We start from the raw sequence: 15,424 nt of genomic DNA, 5'->3' as shown, positions 1-15,424 counted from the left end.
CCTGTAGAGACAGGTACTTCAACTTCAACTTCAGAAACAATGAATGAGCAGGTGTCCCAAAACTTTTGTCAATTTAGTGTATATAGGAATATGAGATAAAAGTTCAGTTATGTCAGTGGGCCACAGCACTCTGTCGCTCTCGCCTGCAGTCAGAAGCTGGAGACAGCAGTAAAGCGTATTCGGCCTGTGCGGCTATAAAAGCCCAATGTTGTCTGGCAGCACGTGGGAATGCCCCCTCGTCCAGACGATATGGGCTGTAATTGAACTAATTAGCTCCACAATGCCATCTCTCAAGCTGTCAGTCCGAAACCACGAGGGAGGAATGTGCTGCAGGGGGTGGACGAGACCGAATGTCTGAAATTGTGTGAGGAAGAAACCACACAAGCCATCAAACCTAACACACTGCTATCTGCCCTTCCTCCCCCCTCATCTTGACTTCAGTCTTCACCAAATAAGGAGCTATCGTAAAGCCTTGATGGTGCTGTACTCTTTACCAGCTCTCCTCTTCTTTCTCTTTCTTTCTGTGTAATGGTGGAGGCATTGCTTTAGTTTCCTTCTTCCTCATACCAGCTCACTCACGGCGGCCAGCAAATTATCTCTGGTCGTCTAGTCATGCTGTCTGGGTCTGTCCACCCCCCCACCCCACACACTCCTCCTTCCACAAACGCCAAAGGGTGTGGCAAAATAGTTGTGCAGTAAAGCCAGCAAAGTACAACACCAGCTCAAGCTTTTAAACATATGTGGGTCCACAGATCGACTCCTCAAGCTCCCAACTTCCTATAACTTACCTATTAGTTTGGAGTAGTTACTGAATAATACGTCTTAAGATCAATAACTGACTAATGAGCAGTAATGATCCGTTAATTACTGTATTAACAATCAATCAGTTTCTTAAATAGTGTTGCGTGCAAGCAGCTGCAGGTGTGGCCGACTCGGGATTGGCAGTGTGGGGTTATTTGGTGTAAGGGTGTGTCACACATGGTTCAGAAAGGTTATAGAGTTGAAACAGGGTTTGCCACTGTGAGCAGGCGCTGTGTGATTTATCTGCTCTGCTCTCTCAGGTCTAGCTCACAAAATGTACGGCAGAGGACTGTAACATGATGCGCACCATCCTGCTAGATAATGCGAGTGATTTAAAAAAAAAAATAAAGGCACTAAAAAGGGTTCTTTGGTGCAATGCTGTAGAATAACCACTTTGATTTCTTAAAGAACCTTCTAATGGGTGGTTCTGCAGCTCTGTAAAGCCTAACACATAAAATATCCATTAAAAACAATGTTTAAAAATGTAATTTTTATCTATTTTTATTTTTTATATATACATACACACACACACACACACACACACACATATATATATATAATTCTTTGAATATAATTTATTTTTATTAAAGTTTTGCACTGTTCTAATTTTTATAAAGGGAAACATTTGATACTTAGAAAACTAATTAAGGAAATTAAGGCCTTTCACTGCAAAAAAATATATCTTGGCAATTGAAATCCTCAATTTTCTTAATATCTAGTATTTCTCATTATTGTATTTCTCATTACATTGCAGATTACTGTAGAAGTATTATAAGACCAGTTAAATTGTTTTTAACTTATTTTTACTTGCTTTAAATTAGTCTTAATCCACTTCCACACAGATAATATTGTTTAATACAATAAATGAAAGGTAATTTAGCCTTCATCCAACAATACTGCTAAAAACTAGCAAAATCTTGATCTGCCAGTGTAATTAGACATTTTTCAGTGGCTGAAATGGCTTAAAACAGTATTTTTTCTAATAATAAGTTAGAAATAAGCACAATAAATCATTCATATTGTTTCCAACAATCTAAAAAGGAGAAAGATCAGATATTTAGACTCTATTTAAGAGGATTTCCCTTGCTATATAAGATATATAAGATATAATTTTTTGCAGTGCTCCACATAATGTAAAGTTTCTACAGTAATAACAGGCTTCCGTAGAACCTTGCATCCAAGCAAAGAACCATTTAGGAACCTTTATTTTTCCGAGCGCTCGTATTGTCTAGCTTTTGTCCCACAATAAACACACATGGAAAGTATCTTTTTGCTCATTTTTTAATTTTTCCACTGTGTGTATGTTATAGGAGACGGAGAAGCTAGAGGAGGAAAAGGCCGACTTGCAGAAAGAGATCGAGACGCTGCAGAAGGAGAAGGACAAGCTGGAGTTTATGCTGGTGGCCCACAACCCGGTCTGCAAGCTGCCTCCAGATGAGCGCCACCAGGGCTCGCTTCCCCAGCAGTGCGCCCCTCTCCCGCTGACCATGCGTGCTGCCCTGGGCTCTCGGGGTCCCCTTAACACCCTTAGCCCGGTGGTAGTGAAGCAGGAGCCCATGGAGGACGACGATGATGAAGACGAGGGCAAGAGCCAGCACTCCGTCATCAAGCCCATCTGCCTGGGCGGTGGCATGTACTGCTCCGACGGTGACAGCCTCAACACCCCAGTAGTGGCTGCGTCCACCCCTGTGTCCACCCCCGGCAACCCAAGCCTCATCTTCACCTACCCCAGCATGCTGGAGCCCGAGAGCCCGTCGCCCTCGTCTGAGTCGTGCTCCAAAGCCCACCGACGCAGCAGCAGCAGCGGAGACCAATCGTCAGACTCGCTCAACTCGCCCACCCTTCTGGCTCTCTGAGACACAGCCTCTCAGCTCTCGCACTTGTTCAATCCCCAGTTGGGACCGTCCCAGGACCTCATCTCTACAAAGCCGAGAACCCTCAAGGGCTAATTTGCTCGTTTTATTTAAAACGTCTCAGAAGGGATTTTTTTTTGTTGTTCTTGTTCTGTTTGCGTTTGTGAAAATCCAAAGTTTTCGCCCACTCGCCATTTCAGCGACAAAGAACAACACGGCTGGACTAAGAACGCCACAATCAGGACTTGACATAAGAACGAAAGGGGAAAGCTTTGATTTTCCTCTGAGAATCCTCAGATTTTCGCTCATCGTGAGCGTTCGATAAAGCCATACGGCATTGATTGGGAATAGTGTTTTCCCATCACTCGAGAGAGGATCAGGACAGTAAAAGGGATTGGGGGATGCGTCAGGGGGAGGGCAAAGAAGACGCATCCCTGTTCGGTACAGCGTGGGATCGGACACTACAGTTAGGTGGATGTCCTCGAAACCAGCTTGACATTTACATTGACTGCCCTTTGTATTTATGACCTGTGTGAATATTGTCCATTGTATTTTGTGTCCTGCTGTTTTGCAAAACCATGTCAAGGGTTCACTGGATGAGCCTGAAATTCCTCAGTGTCTCAAAGAGAAAGAAACAAACTTGTATTATTAAAGGCTGACCTCTTTGACTATACCTGGCAGAAGAACCATGGTAATGTTGCAGACTTTTACATTATTTTTGCTATGTATATTAAAAAGAAGAAGAACACTTCACTGAATTTTTATTGTCAGGGATTTTGTCTGTGTGAGTGAGCCACACAAGCATTACTAAAAAGCAATTGCACACAGCGTACAAAACATGTCAGAACACAGGGGTGTGTACCTGAGGACAAACTCTAGCCATATTAGGTTCAAGCCTCCAACCCTTTACAAGGCAATACTGCTTTTTATGGGGCAGACACTGTGGTATTCAAATGGAAATAACAATGACTGTGTGTTACTTTTCTAACATGCAGCTTTAACGGCTCGAATTTGATCGATAGCTGTCCTGTTTTTGAACTGAAAGCGTAACTAAAGCCAAATGGGCACATCTCCCTAAAACGCTGGGCGAGTCTCCACTGCCAGACCAGACTATAGGACCAGATGCACTTTGTTACTGAACTCCTGAAAAGATCACTTAAAAGAAAAGCGTGTTCCTCTTAACAGATGAGTTTAGAAAGAGCGAGCGAGGAATGCCAGTGAGAAATCACAAGGTGACAGCGAGACACTTCTCTAATTTCTCATTCCGAGTTCGGGCGTAGTGTGAAGAATGGATATCAATTGCAATATTTCTGAATAAACTGTTTACTTCAAACATTCCTTTGGGAAGCAGACAGGAAAGTGCAGAGAACTCGTCATTTCGTCATCTCTGCCAGGCTGAAGATCAGCTGCTGCTGCTTCTTCTGGCGTAGATTTGAAGGAATACTCTTTCTTGCTTATTTATGTTGGGAATTTTCAAGGCCACTAAGGGTCCTTAAGATTTTTTGTTTTGTTTTGTTTGTTTCTTAAATGAAAGAGAGTGAATTAAATAGCGGAGAAAATTCAGTTTAATACCAAAAAAGAAAGTGTGTGACGACTGTGAGTTGTAACCAGTCTGTCTGTCAGTCTTTGGGACCCTATAGATCTTTATTATCAAGCCATCTGTAAACCCTCTGTACATGTCCTGCTTTCCAATGACCAATCTTTTTCTCTTTTTTAACTGCTTTCACTGTTTTAAAGACAGAAAACCACAACAAAAACAGCAATATGTATGTCAGTGTTTGTTCCTTTGGTTATTTAAATGGATTATAATAATAATGATAATAATAAAAAAATGCAAATGGTATTCTTGATAGTTGTACTTTTGCTTGTCCACTGAGTTTGATTATGTTGGTGGGTATCTCATGATTGTTAGAGTTCGCTTCTTCTCTGTTTGCTACTTGTTTTTCTTAAGTCGCTCTATACTTGGCTGAATGCACCTCTCTCATCCATCGGTGAGCCACTCGCTACCAGTTTCCCGTAGGCAATAACACTGCACCATCCTCCATAGTGCCTCTATTCTGTCATTGATTTTGACATATAGTTGTATGCAAGCCTGCACTACTTACTCTCCAGAGAAATTGGCAATAGATAATGTGTCACTGGTTTAAAAAAACAGAAACCATCACTATTTTGTCCTAAGAGATGAAGTAGAAACCAGAGGCACTTTTAGCGTCACAGATTACTATGTCTGATCTAATGCTTCACTCACAGCCATAAAGAAGAATCTACAGGGCTTCTTTTACCAACATATCTGTGAACCTATCTCCATGATTTAGCCACAGTCTATCTGATTTGGCCTGACAGAATGACAAGAACACAACAAGAGCCATCAAAAAGACCAAGAGCATTGTGGAGACCCATCAACATTCATGTCATGTAAAGAATTTCCATTGGGTAAAATGATGCACAGACGAATGTGAAGCACACGGTTCCAAACCTCTGGCTCTATCTCTCAGAGTATCCTGAAGCAGAACTGGTGGGCAAGGTGCATTCGGTACCTGATATCACGTCTCCTTTATGAACATGAATGAATGACTCAGTATTTCACTTGATCAAATGATGTAATAAACCATGATTCTGTACTTTAAGTTGACCTCTTGGTGTTAGGAGTGAAATCTGTTTCCAAATCATTCAAAGGCTTTTACAGTTGTGTTTGGAGCTGTGTGTGTCTGTTGTGAAGATGTCCTACTTTCAAATAAATATAAAATTAAAAAAATAAATTGCTTAATTTGTGCTGTACTTGCTTTGTTGCTTGTACTTGCTGACATACATTATATTGACAAAAGTATTAGGACACCTGCTCATTCATTGTTTTTCCAAGATCAAGGACATTATAGAAGAGTTTACCCTGCTTTTGATGCAGTAGCTTCTCAAAAGCTTTCTACTAGATTATGGAGCACTGCTGTGAGGATTTGATTGCATTCAAAAACAAGAGCGTTATTGAGGTCAGGATGTTGGATGATCACCACCCCACCTCATCATTCTCAACTCCCCAACTCATCCCAAAAGTATTGGATGAAGCACCGTCCATCATTCCAGAGAACACAGTTCTTCCACTGCCCCACCGCTCAATCTATCCCTCTAGCCCACGCCTGGCATTAGACATGGTGCCAACATGTCTAACCTGCTCCAGGATGTTGGATGTTCACCATCCCACTGCATCCCCAACTCATCCCAAAAGTGTTGAATGGAGCACCCACTTTCATTCCAGTAAACTTAAAGTAGCTAAATGAACTCATTAGGTGGTGTCCGCAAACATTTGGACATAGTGAAAAATGTGCATGTGCATAAGCCTATGCTGGGAATTCATAGTGGCTATTGCTGCATTTTTCCTCTGAATAGGGCGAACGTCGGTTTTGCAATTGACAGTGTTGCAAGAGCTACTGAGAAATGAGCTCTCGAATCTTGGACGCAGCCCAAAAGTACAAAGATAAAAGGGCTGAAATGAATATGAGCAGCCGGCAGTATCGATTTAGGAAGCTTTACACTTCAGAATCATTTGTATTTGTTCACGGTGATATCCATTGACCCCCAATCTGAAAAACTCACAGAAGGACTGCTCATGTGCTGTGGACATAGGCCACTTTTGGTTCCATTAATATATATATATATATATTTAAGTGAGATGTGTGAGTGTGAAGAACCTCTATTACAAGCATTTTTATGGTCAAAAATGTGGTCCTCTGTGGCATCTTTCAAAGCTCCATTTGAACCTTTATTTTTAGGAGCGTAGTCGATGATTGCTGGAACACAGTGCTAGTATTAGATCCCCCATAATGAGGACATGTACAGTATATAACATTAAAAAACACAATTCCAATTAGAAAATATATGATCAAGTGAGTTCAGGTTTATTTTATTTATTTATATGTTGGTTAGTGGATCACAGGTCTGGGTGTTGATCTTCTCTGTGAGCTCCAGACACTGTACGAACTAGTTTAGCTCCACTAGCTGCTGACCTGATTCACTGTAATGACGGACTGGTCAGATAAACTAGGTATTTGGATGGAAACCGGGAACACTGGCCGTTCATTGTTTCTTCTGAAATCAGGGACTTAAAAATAGAGTTTACCCAGCTTTGGTTGGTGTAACTACCTTACTGTCCAGGGATTTTGGAGAAGAATTGTTATTTGATTGCATTGGATTTGATTGCTTTCAGTGACAAGAATGTTAGTGAGGTCAGGATGCTGGATGATTACTACCCCACCCCATTCCCAACTCCCCAACACATCCCAAAAGTACTGGACTGAGCACAATCCATCATTCCAGAGAACACAGTTCCACTGTTCCACAGCTCAATGCTGGAGGGCTTTATGCTAAGTCCTATTCTATTAGCAGTATTTTTCTACAGGGACAAGACAAGCTGTGTGTGTGTGTGTGTGTGTGTGTGTGTTTGCACATCTGTGTCAGCAGTGTGTGTAACTTAAAGTAGCTGAATGCATTTATTAGAGGAGGTGTACACAAACATTTGGACACACAGTGTACCTGCTTCATCTTCATTCAGACCAGTGAGTTCCAAAGCTGCTCCTTCCTTTCCAGACCTTTGCCACGGTTAACTGTAGGCTGTAAGGCTGTGCTGGACTCTCTCTCTCACTCTGGGTCACAGTCAAGACATCCCAGCACTATTCATTCACAAGTCAATGTGGTGTAATGTGACCTCAGTCAAGCAGTGTGTTAACATGCACTGCCATCTAGTGACATTGTAGGGAATAACACTCTTGAAGCACAGGCCGCAAGCTGGACATTTACTATGATGAACACTCAGAGCCTATAAAATCTTATGTGACTTGACCTTTGTCTTGACCTTTGCTGACCTTCGTTTATTAACCTAGTATATAGGCCGCAGCTCTACAGCAGAACCTCTAAACACTTCCTGCAGGTTCAAAGTGGATTTGATCAATCAATTAAACGCTTTTTACAACTGACCTTGTCACAAAGCAGCTTCACAGGAATTCAGTGAGAGGACAGGAGATCAACAGAACATAAAAACCTAAAAACCCCAGTGAGCAAGCAACGGTAACAGTGGCATGAGTGAACTCTCTCAGTGCCAGAGTAAGAAACCTTGAGAGGAACTAAGACTCACAGGAGGGGAACCATCCTCCTCTGGTCAAAATCCCCTATAAATGATTAATAAAAGTCCCTGTACCCCCACATAAGACTGTCCTTCTGCTCAGGTGTGCTGATATAATCGTAATCAAATATAACCAATATAGCCATAGTAGAGATGGTAAGAATACTGAAAGCAATGATGGTTAATGGTGGTAATAATAATAATAATAATAATGATAATAGTTAATAGATAATAGTGGTTGGTGTGGCGCAACAGATAACACCACTACCTGCCACTAAGCTACCACACCATGTGGGAGACTGGGGTTCGATTCCCGGTCTGGGTGACTATGCTGCGCTACACCAATAAGAGTCCTTGGGCAAGATTCCTAACACTGCACTGACCCACCTCTGTAATACGAGTAACCTTGTAAGTCGCTCTGGATAAGAGCGTCAGCTAAATGCCATAAATGTAAATGTAGTGGTAAATAGTTTGAGTCCATGCAAACTGCAACATAGTCAGTACGCAGATAGCTGAACTGAACTGAATTGATTTAGATAAGCTCAAACTGCAAAACCTACTTGTGAGGCACAGCCATAATAATTATTTCAGATTACTAAACATAACCATATGAAGTTAAAAATAAACCCACCACAGCAGTTCAACTCAGGAAGCTGTGCATTAGTGTTTTACACTGAAAGGACACTTTGCTGTTTGTACACTAGAGGGCAGCAGTAGCTTTCCCTCTCTATGAAGAGCCATTAGTGTTGGACACAGATGAACTTTGGCCTCTGCCCTCAACCCATCCATGCACACACACACACACACACACACACACTTACACTAGTGATCAAACACACACAGTGACAGTGAGCACACGTGTTTGGTCTCTGTTAAATAAGTAAATAAAGAGTGAGCTGCTACACTGAAAGCAGCTGCCTCACTCTTCTCTTAACTGCATCATGCATCAAGTCCAAGATCCACATGAAACTCATATCAGTGTAAAATCATGAACATACCCCAGCCCAACTCCAACTCCAACTCCAACTCCAGGTTTATTAAGATAGCAGACGCAGTCACTGAGCAGCTTTACAGAGATCTGGGTCGGAGCCCCAAGTGAGCAAGCCAATGTTGACAACTGTAAACATGCCTAAAAGCAAATGATACACACACAAATCAGTCATAGCAAATAAAGGTCACATGGTTTCATTTAGGTGGAACTAAGTGGACCAAATATTCTGAAAGGTCCACAAGCACTAATCTTCAAATCAATAATCAAAGCTATCACAGTTACAGCCTGTAGACTGACATTTACATTACATTTAAGGCATTTAGCAGACGCTCTCATCCAGAGCAAAGTACAACAGTGCTTCATTGTTTACTCAGATGATATCTATAGCTTTAGTTATACTAATAAAACTTATATATATAAAAGTTTTTTATTATTATTATTTTTAATTGTGTTCAAGTCATATATGCAAAGTGTCAAAGGTCAATTACACACTCCAGCTTTAAAGAATGTTAATTTTCTAGCAATCACTTAATGGCATTAAAAGGTTAAAATAAATAAAAGAAAATAGTGTTTTTTAATTATATACAAATATTGATAAATTATTTATATTTCATAATTTATATTTACATACAGTCACATGTAAAACTTTGTTTAGTTGTCTAATCTGTAAATTAAGTTGGTATATGCAGATTTTTTGGGGATAAAGATGAGGTAACGGAGATGATGGGAAATATTTATTTATTTAGTTAGTAAGTTGTTCATTTATTTTTGTCATATAAGTTTTTAACACGAGGACAGAATTATCATGAAAACACGTTAAAACCAGGAGAATTAAAACGCAGCATGTGTGCGCATGCGCTCAAACCCCGCCCCCTCCCTCACACAGACAGTGGGCGGGGCATTTTCTACAAGGTCATAGTTGTGTTGAACTATGACGTCATAATGGCCAACCGAGGTTATAAGTACAGGCTGCGTCAGCAGATCCTGGCAGTGTGACGGAGCGATGACAGTGATCGGACGCAGGTAGAGAAGATGAACCGGACAGGAGCCACCAGGCGCGCTACGAAGAACCGGCTGACGAGGTGGTGTTGCCACCTGCCGACAGGTGATCCAGGCGTACCGAGCTGGCCTGGAGCAGGGCAGTACGGTAGATATGCCCCCCGTCCACTCAAAAAGCTGGCCGGTAATGACAGGGCTCACCCTTTGAAGCCCATCCGGAGCTGGCGGGAGCAACAGAGGGCGAAGTCCCCAGAGCCGCTCGACCCCCCAGACACTGATTCACATGTGCCACTGTTTGTACTGCGGGCCCCAGGCGGTGAACTGTGGACCCCACACGGTCAGCTGTGGGATAACCTCGCTGACCACAACAAAGACCTGGGCACAGTGAAGCCGTTTGAAGAGGAAGTGGCGGCGGCCCTTCATCATCTGGACCAGGAGAGCTACAGTCTGCTGGTGTTTGATAAGAACCCCATCACTATGGAGGAACTGAGGGCCCGCTATGATCACACCCTCCGGAGGCTCTATGATCTAGACCGAAACCTGCTCAAGCCCCCATCCAGCCCCTTTGTGCCCTTGACGTATAATCTGAGGCTGCGAAACCTGCTTATCCTGCACGAAAATCGGAGGAAGGAGTACTAGTAGTGGGGGTGATGAACACCAGCTCTATTTATTATTAATAGAAATAATGAATCTTAATAAAAGGCTCCTAAAAAGGAAATGTTCACTTAAGGAAAAGGTTCTTTACAGCCCACTGTAGCCCACAGTGAGTCTTACTGTAATGAAACTCGGTACTGACTATAGTATACCAGAGCTACAGACATTACAGCCACACTGCTAATATGAACAGCATCAAATCACATAATAATAATAATAATAATAATAATAATTAATTGACTTTTCTTATTATTAATTTCCTATTCAGAAACTACACACCCGCTGTACATGTCCTCTCCTGACAGGCTGTGTCCTGCTCTCTCTAGCTGAGCTCTAGACTCATTCCTGCACTGTACACCTTGATTATAGACGAGACCTAGTCTACCTCAAGACACACCCTGACCTCCCTGTTTCACTCTCTATTTACACTCACAGCACATCCATCACTGCTCTACAGCTTTAGCCTTCATGCACACATTAGCTAGCACACGTTTCTTGTCCGTGCCCTGTTGTATCACATCCTACCTATTCTGCACCAGAGATGCAGCCTAACAGTGTTTGTTATACTGTACAGCCCTGTATTAGTATAAAGATAATAAAGTTGAGCTGAACTGAACTGAATTGATTTAGATAAGCTCAAACTGCAAAACCTACTTGTGAGACACAACCATGATAATTATTTCAGATTACTAAACATAACCATATGAAGTTAAAATAAACCCACCACAGCAGTTCAACTCAGGCAGCTGGGCATTAGGACACTTTGCTGTTTGTACACTAGAGGGCAGCAGCAGCTTTCCCTCTCTATGAAGAACCTGAAAACAGGACAAGACGACCATGTTCACCATTAGTGTTGGACACAGATGGACTTTGGCCTCCGCCTTTAACCCATATCCATGCAGTGAACACACACACACGCACACACTAGTGATCAAACACACACAGTGATAGTGAGCACACATGCCCAGAGCGGTGGCATCGCTGATGCCTGGGGAACAGAGAGGGTTAAGTAAGGGCCCAAAAGTGGCAGCCTGCCAGGCCAAGGTATCGAACCCACAATCCTGTCAGCAGTAGCCCAGTTTTCTAACTGCTAAGCCACCACTGCAAGGTGATGATGTGACTTAATATGAGGATAATCTCCTCAGATCCTGAAGAAAGGATGGATGTTTGCCACTTTTTTCCAGATCATTTGGTTCTGAGTTGAAGTCAGGCAGGGGGATAGAGGGGTATGAAGCCCCCAGCATTGAGCTGTGGAGCAGTGGAACTGTGTTCTCTGGAATGATGGATGGTGCTCCATCTAATACCTTTTGGGATGAGTTGTGGAGTCGGGGATGAGGTGATCATCCAACATCCTGACTTCACTAATGCTCTTGTTGCTGAATGCAATCAAATCATTACAGGAAAGTTTCTACATGGTTCATAGTTTTGTTGAACTATGACGTGATAATGACCAATCAGGGCTATAAATAATGGCTGCATCAGCAGATTACGGCATCTGTGATGCAGCGCTAACAGTGATCAGTGCTGCTGTCTGCCTCGCCAGACTTGGGTCCTGGGGTCCCGGAGAGTACGTAGTGTAGGTCTGACTGTGAGGGTCTGAAAGTGGGACACTGAGGCTCTGCATTTTAGGGCGTTTCTCAGGAATCTCGGGCTGATCTGAAACAGAAGTTGGGCTGGTTTCTCTGACTGGTGTTGCTCGCTAGCTACACTGTAAACCCTAATATTGTATGTATTTAAAAATCTTAATTTCGTACATTTAGTTGGCATCACTTAATCTTGGTAGGTAGATCTGTTTAAATGAGTATGGGTACTTGGTGTTTTTAGATTCAATAAATCCAGGATTAGCTCTTCTGTGTGTCACGTGAACACAGGTCTAGATCCAAATGGCGGGACTGTTTCTCTGCTAACTGTGTTGGAGCTGTGAAGACGTGTTGGCTGATGAAGATGTGAATTTCCCTCACTTCCCTTTCACATTTTAAATATTCTTGTATTTCATCATATCATATTTAAAAACGGATCGGCTAAGTGTTAACATACAGTTTAAAAGATAGCTCGCTAGCTTTCAACATTTTTCTGTCTTTTGCTGACGATTAACTGATAGTTAGGGTTTCTCATCCAGATTTATTTTATTGCTCTTAAGTTTATAGCCATCTCGGTTAACTCTGGCCTTGTTTAGACCAGCTGATATTTATCTGGTTAGCTTTAATAGTTGCGTTTTGGAAACCTCGTTTTAAATGCAAGTTATTTCGCTAGTTAAATCTGCAGTGCTCGCGATTACTCGAGAAATTGATTTTTGTGAGACAGTTTGTCCAATCATAGACTGTGCTCTGTTCCGTCTGATTCAACCAATCCATTTGTCGTTCACTCCCAAGCTTAGGCGCGCCCCGTGTTTTAGCGACTTTTCAGACCTCTCTAGCGACTTTTTTTAAGCGATCTAGCTTTTTCTGGTGTTTTTGGAGACTTTCGGAGACTCTGAGGTCAACACAGACGTTCTTTAGTTGCTGTCCTCAGCAGTATTAGCTACAACTTAGCTAACCTTTGCTACACCTGCACAATTGTGACAGGAAATAAACAGGAGTGATCAGAAGAAAACCTTTCCTGAGTCCTCATCAGATAGATGTTTTCAAACCGGAATTAAGTCCTGTGGACTTAAAGTTAAAATAGATCTTTTCATCTGAAATATGTGGGTTTGCTTGTAGAAGAAATGGTGCATAATTTCAGGAAAATAACAGTGAAAAGAGTTCTGGAAAAAGAAAAACAACATTACACTGTAAAAAGCAGAAGATAAAAGGATCATTGTCTCTACAGCAGAAGAATGATGGGGTCATCCACAATGCTTTTGGCCTTGCGATAGCATCGTGTGGTGTAAATGTCCATCATGGAGGGGAGAGAACAAGGCTGCAATATAACAAAATGTGAAAAAAAGTCAAAGGGTCTGAAGACTTTACAAATGCATGGTATATGCGCTGGCACTTTATTAATATAATCTAACTCAGGACTCCTGAGTTTTTTAAATAAGTTAAATAAGCATTATCAAGAAACATATATATCTTTCAGTCACTGGCATGTTTTTTACAAGGCAAATACACAAAATCTGTGGATTTCAGACATTTTGTCTGCAATGCCTGTACTAAAACTGGTGTTGCTGGGAAATACAGTTTTGCGCTGGTGCTTTATTAATAAAATCTTAATCAAGACCCATAAATCTTTAATAAAAGGGGCATCATCTTTAGGGGCACAAAATATACATCTTTCTGGCAGCATGTTGTATACTGTCTGAACTCAATTATTTAGGTCATTTGAATAACTGGCACCACTTTGTATTAAGCTGACAGTAAGTATATATAATAATAAATAAATATATATATATATATATATATATATATATATATATATATATATATATATATATATATATATATATATATATAAAAGTAAACAGGTTTTGGACAATTAATCTGCAGGTGCTATGCTGAATCTGTTTTTGCTAGGAAATAATGTTCTGTACAGTAAAGAATTAGATATTATTTGGGACATAACTAAGTGGATTTAGTACTAATGTTTCTGGCAGAAATATGTACTGTGTGTTGTGGCAAACTGCTTCTGCTGCTTACTTTACATAATTCAGTCCCTGTTTTGTCCTCATATGTGACCTTACTGTGATCAGCGCTGAATGCCTGATGTTGAGTCAGTGTCACAAATATCACTGTAAATTAAATTAAAACATTCATTTAATATTATTATTATTATTTGTGTTATAACAATGACAATAAAAACTCACTGGTTAGTAAAAGTACAGTGCTAGGAATATATTTACTTCTCTTGAACAGGGCTAATAAAACTATATACATTTTTAAACTAGGATGACAATCACAAGAAAACAGCAACGTCTGAGGACGGTGAAGGCATCCACAGTGTCTCTCTGGATAACTACATGGTGTCTCAGGTGAAGCCATATAATTGCCCATGCCTGTACTACTGAACTGATTACTTTCAATAAAACTATGTCCAGTTGCTTTAAACTGCAATTGATTATTTTGAGTTCTACACTCATCACATAAAATATTTAATTTTAGAAGGTCTTGGGCATAACAAAATCAAGATCTGCCAGCTATAACTGCCTTGCATTATATGAATTAGATAAGTTAATAAGATAAGCTGGCTAAGTACTTCTTCACCAATCACATGGCAGCTCAGCACAAACCCACAAGAGTTAGTTAGCTAGCACTAGCTAGGTTAGGGGATGCAGAAACCCAATGTTACTAGCTAGCTAACTGCATACCAGCCCCTAGCAAAGACTATCCCACCTTTATATGATCGTTTGTGCTCGCTGTGATTCCCTGAAAATGAAAATAGATTTTAGCTGGGTGAATGCTAGTGTTTAACATACAAAATATGATTATTTATAACCTTATTCTTTAATGATTTTAGGATGCTAGTGTTTAACATACAAAATATGATTATTTATAACCTTGATCTTTAATGACTTTAGGATGCTAGTGTTTAACATACAAAATATGATTATTTATAACCTTGATCTTTAATGATTTTAGGATGCTAGTGTTTAACAAAGCTACCAAATATGATTATTTATAACCTTGATCTTTAATGATTTTAGGATGCTAGTGTTTAACATACAAAATATGATTATTTATAACCTTGATCTTTAATGATTTTAGGATGCTAGTGTTTAACATAGCTACCAAATATGATTATTTATAACCTTGATCTTTAATGATTTTAGGATGCTAGTGTTTAACATACAAAATATGATTATTTATAACCTTGATCTTTAATGACTTTAGAATGCTAGTGTTTAACATACAAAATATGATTATTTATAACCTTGATCTTTAATAATTTTAGGATGCTAGTGTTTAACATACCAAATATGATTATTTATAACCTTGATCTTTAATGATTTTAGGATGCTAGTGTTTAACACACAAAATATGATTATTTATAACCTTGATCTTTAATGATTTTAGGATGCTAGTGTTTAACATACAAAATATG

At 40.5% G+C, this 15,424-nt stretch overlaps 1 protein-coding gene across 3 annotated transcripts in view; it reads left to right on the top strand.

Annotated features, from left to right (window-relative positions):
* fosl2 (FOS like 2, AP-1 transcription factor subunit) overlaps positions 1 to 5,413 on the top strand; it is a 12,404-nt gene extending 6,991 nt beyond the window's left edge. For all 3 annotated transcript variants that reach the window (XM_072689104.1, XM_072689103.1, XM_072689102.1), the window contains one exon: positions 2,112 to 5,413. In XM_072689104.1, coding sequence (XP_072545205.1) covers positions 2,112 to 2,657 — 546 coding nt within the window. In that variant the 3' untranslated portion in view covers positions 2,658 to 5,413. The remainder of the gene's footprint in view (positions 1 to 2,111) is intronic.
* Positions 5,414 to 15,424: the final 10,011 nt, after the last annotated feature.

Source organism: Salminus brasiliensis, chromosome 10, assembly GCF_030463535.1.
Source record: "Salminus brasiliensis chromosome 10, fSalBra1.hap2, whole genome shotgun sequence".
NCBI lineage: Eukaryota > Metazoa > Chordata > Actinopteri > Characiformes > Bryconidae > Salminus > Salminus brasiliensis.
This window is presented reverse-complemented; position numbering and strand designations above follow the sequence as displayed.